Source organism: Pagrus pagrus (genome assembly GCF_965226575.1).
Source record: "Pagrus pagrus genome assembly, chromosome: 2".
Taxonomy (NCBI): domain Eukaryota; kingdom Metazoa; phylum Chordata; class Actinopteri; order Spariformes; family Sparidae; genus Pagrus; species Pagrus pagrus.
This window is the reverse complement of record NC_140186.1, coordinates 25,167,662-25,181,402: the sequence shown is the minus strand read 5'-3', so window position 1 is coordinate 25,181,402 and position 13,741 is coordinate 25,167,662. Positions and strand designations below refer to the sequence as shown.

General features: G+C 39.2%; 1 protein-coding gene and 1 long non-coding RNA gene across 2 annotated transcripts in view; one reads left to right on the top strand and one right to left on the bottom strand.

Moving 5' to 3' along the window:
- The first annotated feature begins 1,620 nt into the window (after positions 1-1,620).
- pycr1b (pyrroline-5-carboxylate reductase 1b) lies at positions 1,621-7,958 on the top strand. Its single transcript, XM_084363533.1, has 9 exons — positions 1,621-1,772; positions 2,502-2,595; positions 3,044-3,114; positions 3,304-3,483; positions 3,756-3,863; positions 3,969-4,082; positions 4,969-5,061; positions 6,093-6,256; positions 6,630-7,958. Exons 2-9 carry the CDS (start codon positions 2,529-2,531, stop codon positions 6,802-6,804), a joined length of 972 nt encoding a protein of 323 aa, XP_084219659.1. The 5' UTR covers positions 1,621-1,772; positions 2,502-2,528; the 3' UTR covers positions 6,805-7,958.
- Positions 6,202-13,741, bottom strand: part of LOC311263488 — a 30,056-nt gene continuing 22,516 nt past the window's right edge. The window contains exon 3 of the long non-coding RNA XR_014623358.1: positions 6,202-6,271. This is a non-coding gene — a long non-coding RNA (uncharacterized lncRNA). The remainder of the gene's footprint in view (positions 6,272-13,741) is intronic.

Genomic DNA, 13,741 nt, shown 5'->3' with positions numbered 1-13,741 from the left:
ATAGACATGAGGGTCAGCCCTATTAAAACATATACAGAGGGGAGATTTTAGCATCAAACTGACAGTTACAGGCCAAGTTCATGGCTAATTTTGAGAATATGCAATGGTGAGGTACCAAGGGATAGGCAACCGACCTGTATTCCAACGCTGCGGCTCATTAGCGCCCACACTATCCGATTCTGCTTTATTTCAGATTCTGCCAAATCTAAGGGGAGAGGAAGAAGCACTGGTCTACAGTCTCCTGTTAGAATAACAATCTTTCATTCAAATTCAGGTCCCTCAAATTTCACAAGCCACTACTGATACCCTCGAGTACTTTGGTGAGTCATCTTCAAATTGCAGTGCATTTGCATTCAAAATAATGAACACTGAACACGTGCCCAAATCATTCTGGTGGAAGATTTGTCTGTTGGCATCTGAAAAGGTGACACGTTGTCTCCAGAAATAAATCACAATAAAGAAAAAAGAAAATGATTTACTGGTATCACAAAAACGGCATCTTCAGTGTATAAATCACCTTTAAAGTTTTTAAAAGCAGGGTAAAAATCAGTGCTATAACAACTAAGATTACTTTAATACAGACACTATAGAGCTGAAATGATTAGTAAGATGATGTGTCAGTTGACAGAAAATTAATTGGCAAGTATTAAGACAAGTGATTAATCACTTGAGTGATTTCCTCAGCAGCCAAAAACAAAATATTCTCTGGTTCCAGCTTCTCAGATGTGAGGATTTGCTGTTTTTCTTTATCATATATGACGTTCAACTAAATATCTTTGGTGTTTGGAAGTGTCAGATTTACACACTATTTTCTGACAAAACTGATTAAATGATCACATATCTATCATGTTAATTGATATGGGTTTTTCTCTTTTTTACGATGAATTTGTTTGTTTTCTTTTAATTGATCTTGCGTACGTACCCATCTTATTCTAAGACTTTATACTTTTATACAGAAAACCATGCTTCTAGGGACTTATGTATTGATTGCAATTGATTGATAAGCGGCTCATAGTTTTGTGGTGTAAAGATTATAAATAATAAGATGTGTATGTATTAATGAATGGACTCAATTTGGGAATAACAACTGTGTTGATTCAACTATAAGTAGCCTATACACGTGGACTTCATATCTGTCGTAGCCATGACTTTAGTATACTTTTGCTTTAGGTATTTATAGACAGTGGCATTACTTTTTCCTTATCTGTCAACTTATGTAACATAATATAAATGTATATTTGGTTTGAGTGTGGTGTGCATGTAGGGACTGAGGGGGTGAGGTAGGGCCTCAGTAGTCAAGTGGCACTTTTCATAAAGGACAGTGTTACACACTTGGCTACTAAGCTTTCTCCACACACACACATGTCCAGCCTATGTGTGGTTAATCAGTCAGTGTAAATAGAGACTTTGGCCAGCATAAACTTAATCTACTTCACAACTCACGTCTCTTATATTTGACCTACATTTGGTCCCTGGCAGCTTCCCCGCGCTTCAACCCAGAGGACTGATGCAACTGGGCGTGACGGACAGCGAAACCCCGCACAGATTATGTGATACAGCTCCTCATTGGTCAGAAGCTGCGCGTGTCTCCATCGTGATTTGCCAGCCTCGCTGTCCGTTGCAGTTGTGGAGCACATTGGGTTGAGTAAAGAGGAAGCCACGTTGACACTAAAAGTGTGTTTTCAGTTTTTTTTTTCTGCCGTAGGGGATAACGGTCCCCCCGTCGACTCACATCTGTCAAGACAGGAACCTCAGCTGAAACACTCAGAAAGGTAACGGTCCCCTCGGTACATGATTTGTCGTATTTGTCATTCATTTGTGGTTGTGAAACCTAGCTAACAGAGCAGCTAGCCGAGGACAAGCTGTGCTAAGCTAGCTTGGAAACGCTATCATCAATTATCAGCATCAACTGGAGGGCTAATGTTAGCACTGGTTACATTAATGGCTTGTTAGCAGACACTAGGCAGTGTTAACAGTGTCGGTGAAACTGCTTTTATTGCGACAGTGGTGTTGAACAGTATTCAATAATAATAACTCAGCTGCCCTCAACTGAAGATTTAAAGCATTGAAGATGTCATCAGATGACACCTTTGTGAACTTCATCCATTTACTTTGAACCAGACACTCAATCTGTTGGCTCACAAAGTGCTTTGCTTCACGCATATGAGCTTGATTTCAATGTGGAGCTCACAGCCATAAATCAGCAAATGTGCCCATATCCCAGTAAAACCACCCATGGGTGCTGCCAGTGTCTGTCAGAGGAGGTGTTTCATCATCATTCAGTCTGTGTGCCAGCTCCAGGATTTTTCTCTGGATTACATCATCACCAAAGCCTGTCAACGTTCTTTTCTAATTTAACGAAAGACTTTTTCAAATTAACAAGGGTTCACAATTTGTCTGAAGAAAACTGTGAAAGGTGTATTTTATGTTAGGTTGTTCAAAGTTGAGTCCTTTGCCATGCATCACAGTTCATCGCAGCTTTTTCTGACTGGATTTTACAGGTCAAAGAAGCCACATCATCTAACAGGATGAGTGTCGGATTCATTGGAGCGGGCCAGCTGGCTCACGCATTGGTGAAAGGGTTCACAGCTGCAGGTGAGGCCACTTTCTTTGTTGTGCAACCTTTGGCTTGAACTGAAGTCACTGATGTCACATCATATATAACTGATTTTGGGTTGGATAAGGAAAAAATGCTGTCAAGGCTACACATGCGCTATATATCAACACATTTCTGCCTCATAAGGCCTGCACGTTGCACAACAAGAGGCATTACTATGTCTGCACAGTTGTTTTCACGATGCACAAATCACATATATGGCCGTAGTGTTGCATTTTAATAAATGTAATGTCCCATTAATGGCATTTCCTGCATTTCTTTAGTTGTATGACTTCAAGATAGACAGGTTTTATCTGTTTCCGACCAGCTGCTGTACAATGTGAATTTTCCTTACGGGGATCAATCAGGTTTTATCTCACAGCTGTCATTTCCCATCTTATACAACCTCATACCTCACTCTTCACTTTCTCCTGTCTCCTTCCCCAGGTGTGATTGCTACACACAGGATTACAGCCAGCTCCCCAGACACAGACCTGCCCACTGTGTCAGGGCTGAGGGTGAGAAGACGAGTTTCCGCTTTGTTGTGTGATGGGAATTGAAATGGAAACATTTGTTGTAGCATCTGTGCAAGCGTAGGCTTGTCCAAGAGGGGGACTTGCGTGCGCATGTTGCTGTAAAAACACCTGTTTGCCTCCTTCACTGCTTTCTTCATCACCAGCAATTATTTTTTTCTTCTGTTTCTGCAGAAAATGGGGGTGAACTTGACGACTAGCAACAAAGAGGCCGTCAGTAAGAGCGATGTGCTCTTCCTGGCTGTGAAACCCCACATCATCCCCTTTGTCCTGGATGAGATCGGGCCAGACATCGAGGACCGTCATCTCATTGTGTCCTGTGCGGCAGGCGTCACCATCAACTCCATAGAGAAGGTCGGCCTCTACCCCCTCTCTCTAGTTATCTGCTGAAGTGTCACAACTTCTAGATGACTCTGTCTGTAGTGTGCAGTTTGTGGCATTGTTTTGTTATTTACATAATATTTAATTTTATATTTTTAAGGCTTTTCTGTCTGTGCATTTGTTTTCTCTCATCCTCACAATCTCAAGTTTGAAGTTTTGTTATGCTTCCAAACATGTGAAGAGGAAATGTCTAACATCCAGACTCCTACACACCTATCCTCTGTTGCTTTTCTTCGATTTCACAGAAGCTGCTTCAGTACCGCTCAACTCCTAAAGTCATGAGGTGCATGACGAATACTCCGGTGGTGGTGAAAGAGGGAGCCACGGTGTACGCCACTGGAACGCATGCAGAGGTAAGGAAACAAGAGTCAAATGGATTATGAATGAGTTAATGAAGTATATGTTTCCAGGACTGATTCTCCCATATCATTACTATCATGTTGTCCAACTTCTTTCAGGTGGAGGACGGCAAGTTGCTGGAACAGCTGATGGCCAGTGTGGGTTTCTGCACTGAGGTGGAAGAGGACCTCATCGACGCCGTCACTGGTCTGAGTGGCAGTGGACCGGCCTACGTAAGTGACTTCAGGACTGTGTGTTTGTCACAAAATGATGTATGTGAAGTGAGTCCACCCAGAATCAGCAACAGGTGTCACAGAGAAAGGTGTTGGCTATTTTACTGTGTGGTCTAGTGGGAGGGATAATATTTGCACAATCCTTCACTCTAAAATAGAGCAGATAGGAGACTGCTGGTGATAGAACTGTTTGTCAGTCATATTCATTGTACCAACCATCTTGCAACTTCTGTATCAGCAAAGCTATTACCTAAATTTTTTCCATACTTTTGTTCTTGCACTCGGAGAGCTACAGAGACTGGTTTGGATTGATGAAGGGATTGAGAACAAAAACAGTGGCAGGTAAAAGAGGTCAAAAGTTCCAGGGTATTTATCTATCGGGATATGTTCTCTGATGAATCTCTCCTTTGCTAAACAAATAAGGGAGCACTGCTGTGGTAATGACTTTTTGCTTCCAAATCTCAATCATTCCTGCTTTATAAAACAGTCACGTCAAATGTACTGCATCGCAGGCAGAAGTGTGTAGTGGTTGAGGAAATTAAGAATAATTGTGCAGGTGGGTTTTATCTGCTGTTGAGCTCTAGACAGGTATTTTTAAATATAGGCTTGAAAGTGTCTGAATAAATTTTTTGCCCATCTGAACTGTGGAGAGGCAGCGAGGTAACTTTTAATTAAGTGGATGGAAGTGTTGAAGAGTCGACTTTCTGTTCTGCCTCAAACTGTCTGCAGACTGGAGGCTGAACAATAACCACTCATCTGTTGACTCAAACTCCTGACAAATCAGACTGTTAGTTTATATGATGTGTGTGTGTGTGTGTGTGTGTGTGTGTGTGTGTGTGTGTGTGTGTGTGTGTTTGTTTGTTTGTTTGTGTGTGTGTTCAAACAGGCATTCACAGCCCTGGATGCTCTCGCAGACGGAGGAGTGAAGATGGGTCTGCCCAGGAGACTGGCTGTCAGACTTGGAGCTCAGGCCCTATTGGTCAGTGGTGTTCAGTTTTTGCTGTTTTTTGTGTGTGTGTGTGTGTGTGTGTGTGTGTGTGCGTGTGCGTGTGTCTGGTATTTATGTATCTTTCACTGCGCCTGTTCTCAATATTAAGTCTCCTTGATCCACTGATCGTCTGCGTATTCAGAGACAGCAAACACAGAGGGACTGAGTTGCTGCTCTAAATGCACCCAACATTGCTGCTGTCTTATAACTGCTGACTTAAATTCACTAAAAATGATGAAACTCCAGAAAAATAAAACCCTGTGGGGTACTCTGAACTGCCTGGAAGTACAAATTAAAAAGATAAATGGTTAACATGTTGCGGTTTTCTGCGGTGATGTTAATTTAAAAAGAAAGAAGAAGAAAGAAGAAATTTCTAATTGCCGCTGTTTTCACCCTAACTAGTAAACACTGTTATTGCATAATTTTGTTAATGCAGACATTGATTGATCACAATTTGGCAATCTGTCAAAATGGATTACTGGAAATGATTCCCCTCAAACAGTTTTTGTAATGATGGCAGCTGCTTCAGGCTCTGTCTTCTGCTCAGTGTGTTCAGCTCCTTTCTGCATTTTTATGAGCAATGTTGTCTGGTCTGCCTTTTTTTCTGCAGTAGTCTATTCAGATGTTGTTTTTTGTTATAGACAGTAAATACTCTTGGTCTGAGTGTCTCCTCTTGTTTGCACATTAATCTGCAGGAAACACTCACCAAAGGCACTACAGTTGTCATGCTGGCCTGTTGTAAGCCAGCAAACTGCCTTGAAGATGTTTTACACATTTTAATGTCTGCGCGCCAGATTAGATTTCATTTCCTGGAGGAACTTTATCTTCATGTGTGATTAATTCTACATTCTAATGCACCACTTGCATTATAATGGTATTAAAAGTATATCTGCTGCCCTGGATTTTTTACTATATCAGCACTCCTTGACTATGTAAGAGTAAACAATAAGCTGTTCTTCATGTGTATCCATTATCTCCTTGCATTGTTTTCATTTGTTCGTTCTCACGTTTCTGTTCTTCAGGGAGCAGCAAAGATGCTGCTGGACTCGGAGCAGCACCCTGGTCAGCTGAAGGACAATGTGTGCTCACCAGGGGGCGCCACCATCCACGCCCTGCACGTGCTGGAGAGCGGCGGCTTCCGAAGCCTCCTGATCAACGCTGTGGAGGCCTCATGCATAAGAACACGGTGAGACAGTCACACCTGTAAATGTAAATCACATTTCTACGTCATCACCAAGACTGGGTTTCTCAACTTTTTCCCTGTTGTCAAAGTGTTATTTTTTCAATTGATGAATTGTTTTGTCTATAAACGGCCTCAGGTAAAGTGTTGTTCCATTTATAATGATTTAAAATCAGAGAAAGCAGAAGACCTCAACTTGGCGATGAAACCACCTTTGGGATTTTGATGGATAAATGTTCAGATATTCAAAAATGATCAGTCACCAACATTGAGATACTCTGATCTTGCAACATACAACTGCTAAGTCTGTTGCTGTATGACACGCACACATCTACAGTTGTGAAGTGTGTCTAACAGGGGCTTTCCATTCCTTTCACAGGGAGCTGCAGTATCTGGCAGACCAGGAGCGCATCTCTCCAGCGGCCATTAAGAAAACGACACTGGACAAGGTGCTCCAGCAGCCCGGAGTCGCCGTCAGTGGAGTACCTAACGGCAACGGCAGATCAGGGCTCAGCCTGTTCAATGCCCGTAACCCTGGGATCAAGAAGAACTGAGTACACTGAGGCAGACACACACACACACACACACAAACGCTTTACAGGTTTAAGTGTATCAAAGTGTACACATGTGGACATCGTTACATTATGTACAGCTGTTCAGCCAAATAATGTAGAAACTGGACTCACGACTGGTCTGACATCACATCCAAATTATTTATTCATACTGGAGTTACATACGGACCGTGGACCCGGTGGTGTCAGCACCACTTTGCACACAGGTGTATTCTGAGTGCATTGCTCACAGTTATAGCCTTATGTTGTGATGCAGGATTACTGTCTACACATACCCACACTGAAGAGAAAAAGTGCATTTACAATCTGTCGTCTGTCTGTGTTCGGGCTCGAGACTATCGAGGGCTGTTAAATGGTAATGACCCAGGGGGCCATGATGGGATCCTGGTACACACCAGGCAGCAGATGGCTGCTGGGATACCATCACGCTCTTAATGTACGCCTTTAATGTCTTTTTCAAAAAATAATGAAGCCACAATGTAAATCATCAGTTACCCTTCTTTTGTTTGTGCAAATAACTATGTTTGTTTGGCCAACAGTGTTAAACTGTTAACAAAGACTGAAAATGGATTGAACAAAACCATTATTAACTCAATATTTTTCTCTTTTTTTTATTGTTGCATATGAACACTACTGTCCCTGTGGATTAGATACCTTCCTCGCAGTGTTATAATGGGGTCTCTAGCACATTAAGACATTGTGCCTTTTTACCCAGACTCGCATGTAAAGGTCATTCCAAGCTTTAAAACACTTGTCAGCATTGTCCTCAGATCCCTCTGTTCATTTCTCCGTTGTTTATTTGTTGTGCTTAAGGACATTGTGTAACCTAAACCCCAATCTTGAATTGTTATCTTAAAGCTCCTGTAAACACAAAAGGCAGTTTTTACATTTTCTCTCACAAGGGGACAATGATGTTTTAGTACCTGAAAATGCTTCAAGAAATTCATCTACACAATAAAGAATATACTGCTATAGATTATGATGTAAAGGTTTTACATCAGCCATCAATCCGTCCTACTTTTGTATTTCTCTATATATTTTTATCCCCGTGTTACATGTTATGTATTGTTATGTTTGGCATATCAACCACTTGAGTTGGTTTGTCAAAAAGTCAATATTAAAGAAGCAGAATCAAATACTTTTGCCCCTGAATTGATTAAGAGTCTGGTTTGGCTCTCAATACTCAACACTGCTTTTAAACAATGACTTTGTTTTCATTGTGATTAGCTCCATTTGTTTTCCAACTCATTGTTTGTTTTTGGTTTATTTATAGTTTGAGATCTTCCTTCGACAACGATTACCTACACTCTACCAGTCAGTAATTAAGAGGCACCCTGTCCTGCAGATGGCGCACTATGATCACATGACCCATTTGCACGTCTACTTAAGATCAAATTACCCTTTTCACATAACTGCCAGTTGAGAGTAACTTAAAATTGACCCTGGACTAACATGAAATGTAACCACACCTCCTCACTTTTTGCTAAATGGCAAAAGCTGCAGTGCTACAGTTGCATGTTTCACTCACACGTCATCCAAAACTCTCTCCATGTCTTATTTAGTCTCCTCTGGCATGTCATCAGAGTCTTCTCCCAAAATCTGTACGTATATGTCATAAAAAAAACAAGACTTTTTCTTTCCTCACTGGCCTGGAGGTGCATTGTGATTGACTGTTCTGAGAGGAAACAGTCAAAGTTTAGTTCTGTCTGCAGGACATATGACCATGAATGGGATCACAGATTTCACTGCAGACCCTGCTTTCTCCTCTTCAGTAGTGCTCATACCATTGTGTAAAAAATACTCCAGATACTCCACAAGTATTGTCAGCTAAATGTTCTTCAACTATCAAAAGTAAAAGTGTGGTAAAGTAATCATATCAGTAAAGTACTAAACTTGAGAAGTTTAAAGGGGAAATGATTGGCACTGCAACGTCATCATCCGCACCCAGGTGACTTCTACAAGTTCACGAAGTTGGAAAGAGTTTTGCTGGAAGAATGATGAAGCTATTCGTAACCCCCAAATAAAGTCAAAACAGACTTCAGAGCCATACCACATCTCACATCTTGCAGCCTTTCTGGACGAATGTTTGAGATATAAAACATGAAATAAAATACAGCTGTGACGATTAATCGATCAATGGAAAATAATCAACTATTTGATAAACGATGAATAAAAGTAATTTATTTTTTATAAACTGTTGTGAAAAGTACCCAAATATCTTGCATGATTAAAAATAAAGATATTGTGATTAAAAATTACTTTGGTGAAAGTCACCCACAGTACTTGAGTAAAAGTCTGAAGTATGTGATATTACATGTACTTGAGTATATTTCTTGGCAGTAAACTATGTATAGTGAACTATACAAATATTTTCTTGCATGTAGCCTACAGAATACTATGGGCGGATTGAAAATCGGATTATTGGATTCGATATTCAGCATTTTTCAGGTCAGGTCAGAGTTTTGTTCTGTTTTGTTTTTTAAATCTGATTGACTGTTGCAGCATGCAACATATAAAGTAACTAGTAGTGGAGTTAAAAGTACAATATTTGTGATAAAGTATAAAGCTGAGGAAAATGGAAATACTCAAAGTACAAGTATCTCAAACATGTACTTTGAGTAAATGTACGTAGTTACATTGCATCACTGGTTTTATCTCATATGAGACTGAATATCTTTGAGTTTTGGACTGACAAAACAAGGGATTCAATAATTCTTAGCTGCAGCCTTGAAAATAATGCTTTTGTGGAACTGCTACCAACTCATCTGAAATGTTACAAGCTAGACAGGTTTTTTGCAAGAGGTCAAGGTCACAAGCCTGAAAGATTAGCAACAACTGGTTTAGTCTTTCATTAATGCATTTTATTTTGTAATCTTATAATAGTATGTTTTTTATGTGAAAATCTTAAAGAATTAGCTGTCAGATAAATGTTGTTATATTTTGTGTGCTGCAACTAACTATCATTGAGTTGTGAATATGTGTGATAGTAGAGGACAGCCCTGCAGTCATATTTGGGGATGTTATGAGATTGGAGTAGCTACAGCAGACTTGAAGTCTGTGAAGTACTTTCTAGATATTTGGGCCCATTCCTGCACTCCAGGCTGCTACATTTTGGATTAACAGATGCCACTTTGTGTGAGAATGAGATAGGCCTGTGGGTCTATTCAGGCAATACACAGGTGCATAATGGCAGAGTAAAAATGATGGAAGCAAAGTGACGGTTTGTGAAGAGCCATGTCCTCATTATAATTGAACAATTTATAGCTGTTGTAGGATTAGTTTATTTTCCTTAAACTAATACACACACCAGTGTCCCTTGATTAAATTGCAGGCCCGCCAGCTCGTAGTGCACTCGGGCTGTTTATTTGTGCGTGCAATGGTTTTTCCTCCGCCGCTGAAGTGTCTTGGTAATCCTTCTTTTATTCCGAAAGGTTATTCTCTGCTCGCTCCTGCCTCTGTCCGTTAAGATTAGCCATTCCTGGAGAGACTTCCATTTGCCTCTCATTATTAGACTTCTGTTACCCTGCGCTAGTCGGGCACCTCTTCTCCACCTCAGGTGAAGAGGATGTGCTCTGTGTCAATCACCTTGACACAGGCAGAAGGTCTAAGATGGCAGTTCAATGGCAGATAATCCTGAGTGGAAAGTTTGGACTGTGTGTATGTGAGTGAAAGCGAGGGAGTGTGTGTGCTCCAGCCCAGCATGGGATTTCTATCCACAGGTAGGCCAGATGCTACCTGTCATCTCCATTCAATCAATGTAATCACTGACCTTTGCAGGAACATGGTTGTTTGCATATCGTATCGAGGCCAGGAGGAGTGCCAGAAACCAAGATGAGTGAAAAGATGGAAGGGCTTTTTCTGTCTCTCTCTGCTCCATCACCAATACCAAACATCCACCTAATCTTCTCTAAAATTAAAATCTTAGAGAGATGAGTGGAGTGAAGTGTTTGTGGACAGTCAGTCTCCAATGTTCCTCTATTTTTGTGTTGTCAATAATGTGTGTGTGCATGTGCATGTGTGTGTGATCTCCGGGCTGATACAGTATCAGCTTGGTGCAGCTGTCTGCTGAAACGGTCGCAGAAAGAGGAAGCTCCGACAGTTGGCACACAGTTAGTGAATCTGCACTATGGGCTTCCCTCTCATGCCGACTTGCAGTGTGCAAGTACAGAGGATTCCTGCAGAGACGCACCTTTAGTCTGCTGATGCTTATCTGGGAATCAGACAGGCACAGAGGTGTGTGGGAGTGGATGGATATTATCTGTCCTCTGTGCAGTGGTGGAACAAATACCCAGTCTTTTACTCAAGTGAAAGCAGCAATACAAGTATGTAGAGTGCATTTGGATTATTGTGTCAGTAAAACTGCAGAAGTATCATCGAAAAAAACATACTCAAGTATTAAAAGTAAAAGCAGTCATTATACAGAATTGCCTCTTTCAGTGTTGCTGTATTATTAATTAGATAGTATAGTGTTGGATTGTTATAACTCATGCATTAACATAAAAGCAGCATTTTAATGCTGTGGTGAACTTCTTTATGTGCTGGTGTTGGGCAGTTTTGTGTATTAAAAAGAAATATGTTTTAATAAAATGTTTAAATTCCCTCTTCAAATCTGTGAATGAACTTATGAACTCTAATATACTGTAGTTAAAAGAAAAAGAAAAAATGTTTTCATCTGAAATGTAGTGGAGTACTCTACTGAAGTACAATTATGAGGTACTTTATATTTATTTGATAACTTTAGTTACTAGTTACTTTGCAGATTACATGCCGCATCAGAGCCAAAGTAGGGTATTTTTAAAGTTTTTTGTTTTGTGGGCAACCGGATAACAAAGAAATATTGATTCTGATAATCAGTAAAATTATGAATACATGTAAATATATGAAGGATTTACTTCTATTTGTGCTTTTGATACTTCCATTTGTATGTGTGACGAAAGTAATAATTTCACAAGATATCTTTACCTTTACTCAAGTATAACTTTTGGTTACTTTTTACATCACTGGTGGCGTAAAAGTATAATGTGGCATAAAATGGAAGTATTGAGCTCAAAATACTCAAAAGTACCTCTTAAATGCAGCACTTCATTGAATGTATTAACTTACTTTCTTGCCTGTGTATCTGATAGATTCTCAGGGATGAAAACTGGAGTAGAAGTGTAAATTAGCAGAAAATGGAAATATTCAATTAAAGTAAAAGTACCTCAGAATTAGTTTAGTGAAGTACTTGAGTATATGTGCTTAGTTACTTTCGTTGTTTGCGGTGTATTTCCCAAGTAGGCAGCACATTACCACTCCTTAAGAGCTTGTATTAATCAGCAGTGTGTACATGGGTAAAAAAACACATCTTCCTCTCGTATCAAGTCTGCTGATAAAACGTTTGGACCTCCTTTGGATGAAAAATTCATAAAATGGCCTTTTGGGATGCTTTGAAAAGTTGCTAATAGAGCCTAAAAACACAATTTTAAACCTTACCCTACGATGACGTAAACAGGCTGCATGATTAGATTTGTGCTTACTATGAGTCATTTCCTGAAAAGTATCTCATGAAAATATGTCTTCACTTTCAGCAGCCTGGCAGAGATGTCTTAAAGAGGAGATATCAGTCGCTGAATAATACCAACTACTTTTTTAATAAACTGAGAGACATTATCTGGAAATAGGCTGCTCATATTGGATGAGTGCTTTCTGGTCTTGTATTGAAAGTCATTAGTCCCTCAGAAAGGGAAATGCAGTATTGATAAAATACTTTATGTCGGCACTAATAGTATAGTTTTTAGATTATACTGTAATTGAGGATTGATAATGTATGATGTATGATCAGTTTATAGAGGTTTATGGCACTGTTTGTTTTCTTCAGTCTTTAGCTTCTGAATTAAAAACAGATTGGAAAAAAGGGATTGTAAGGTTGTCAGGTAGAAAACCAGACATTAAAAACTTGAGATGGCTGCAAAACTGTAAAAATGTACATTTGCTCAGATTTAGAAACAAAATGTATTGGCTTTCAATCCCTTGGTGTCATACTATTATAAAATCTATTGACTACAGCTTCCATCACAAAATTATTATATCTTTATATATGTGTATATATATATATATATATATATATATACATATATACACACACACACACACACACACACACACACACACATGTATGTATGTATGTATGTATGTATGTATGTATATGTATATATATCTTTTATATATACATATATATGTATATATGTATATATATATACACACACATACATATGTGTATGTATATATATATGTGTGTATATATATGTGTGTGTGTGTGTGTGTGTGTGTATATATATATTTGTATATATATCTTTTATATATATTATATCTGTTGTATAGTTTTTTGTAAAGTGAAGAAGTCTCTGTTCTCTGGAACCTGAGTCAGGAACTCATTATTTTGATACTGCATTATCATGTCCTTCATTTAGAGGAAGTTCCACACTGATACAAATCTACATGTCACTTAGATGTTTGCTGTAATAAAGGTTATCAGCAGGAACAAAAACAGGATCTGTATAAAGTTAGATACCTTTCTCAGGCCAATTCTCAACATTGAGTACAGTGTCATTATTTCTGTATGGATAAATGTGTTGACTCTGTGTGTTACATTATCTCTACTTATTCACGTTTTTAAAATATTTTGTTGTTTCCACTTTGAAATAGCATGCAGCCCAATTTTATCAGTTTTTGATTAAATCACAAAAAAAAAGGTCAAATCTGGGGAAAAGGCAGACATTATCTTCAACTCTGGTGTGATGTTTAAAGGGGCAATATGTAATTTTGGACAAGAAATTCAAACTCAGAATTTTAATATTTACAATAATAATGAGGTAATAGTACAAACTATAATATATATTTATTTTTTCCATAACTGAATAAACAAGCTGTTCTCAGAGGA